The sequence below is a fragment of the Sinocyclocheilus rhinocerous genome, unplaced genomic scaffold, assembly GCF_001515625.1.
Source record: "Sinocyclocheilus rhinocerous isolate Xijiao unplaced genomic scaffold, SAMN03320098_v1.1 C36378055, whole genome shotgun sequence".
In the NCBI taxonomy this organism is placed as follows: Eukaryota; Metazoa; Chordata; class Actinopteri; order Cypriniformes; family Cyprinidae; genus Sinocyclocheilus; species Sinocyclocheilus rhinocerous.
In genome coordinates this window covers 36-1,065 of record NW_015779914.1, presented here as the reverse complement: position 1 = coordinate 1,065, position 1,030 = coordinate 36, and the positions used below count along the sequence as shown (strand labels likewise).

The 1,030-nt window shown below is 35.7% G+C and overlaps 1 protein-coding gene across 1 annotated transcript; it reads left to right on the top strand.

The window, feature by feature from the left end:
• Positions 1-10: 10 nt before the first annotated feature.
• LOC107735932 (carboxylesterase notum2-like) lies at positions 11-595 on the top strand (the record flags this gene model as incomplete). The annotated part of the gene is made up of 4 exons (XM_016547474.1): positions 11-83; positions 192-252; positions 342-418; positions 496-595. Coding segments are annotated over exons 1-4 (272 nt in total), but the record flags the coding sequence as incomplete, so codon positions are not given.
• Positions 596-1,030: the final 435 nt, after the last annotated feature.

Below are 1,030 nucleotides of genomic sequence, written 5' to 3'. Positions count from 1 at the left end.
CTACAACAAAGAGACCTGCGATTCCAGATACAAAACTATCCCCCGACTTATGAGCTCAGCTGACTGGCCACAGACACGCAAAGGTAGGCTGATATTAACCGGACTCACAACAACACATCTTGCTTTCTTCTAGCTAGTCTTGCAAGCCATACTTCTGTGATTCTTACTGAAAACAACCTGATTATTTGCAGGAAGTGGTTTACTGTCAACACAAGTTGATGAAAATCCTCACTGGTATAATGCCAATATTGTGTAAGTATTTGAAAAATTCAAGAGTGATATTTATATAAGCTTTATAATTGACATCTAACTTACTTATGTATCTTATCTGATGTGAACAGGTTTGTTCCCTATTGTTCAAGTGATGTGTGGAGTGGTAACAAAGCAGCATTAAAGTCCAAACAGGCAAAAGAAACAGGTACAATTTTTAGAGATAATTTTTATGAGACTATTAACATTTTTTGTTTCCAAAATTAATTATTGATTCCACCACAGAATATGCTTTTATGGGATCTCAAATCATTCGGGAAGTGATCAAAGATCTTGCCCCAAAAGGACTGAAACAAGCCAAAGTTGTGATGTTGGCAGGAACAAGGTGAGGTATCTGGCTGTGTTACCAAATTGTTTTAGTTTGGACAAAAATACTTATGACATTGGTTTGTATGTATTTTTTTTTTTTACATATGTCTCAAATGATGGGCTACATATATCGTAATAGAGAGATTACTTAATAGTATTAATCCTTAGGTACAATGAGTTTTCCTCAATGACTAGCCTGAAAGAAAAAACATTTCTGCTATTTGTTTCCACAATCCAAGAACCATAGCTATTATAAATCCCATAATTAGATTTTAATTCCCTCATAAACAAAGACAACATTAGAGACCCATTACACCTGTTGCTGCATATTGAGATCTAAAAACAAGATGCTATTAACAATTGAAACAGAGCCATCCGGAGTACCATGAAATCCTATTCCCGTCCATGGACCACCCCTTGAGTTTTACCACAACACTGACCGAAGCACTAT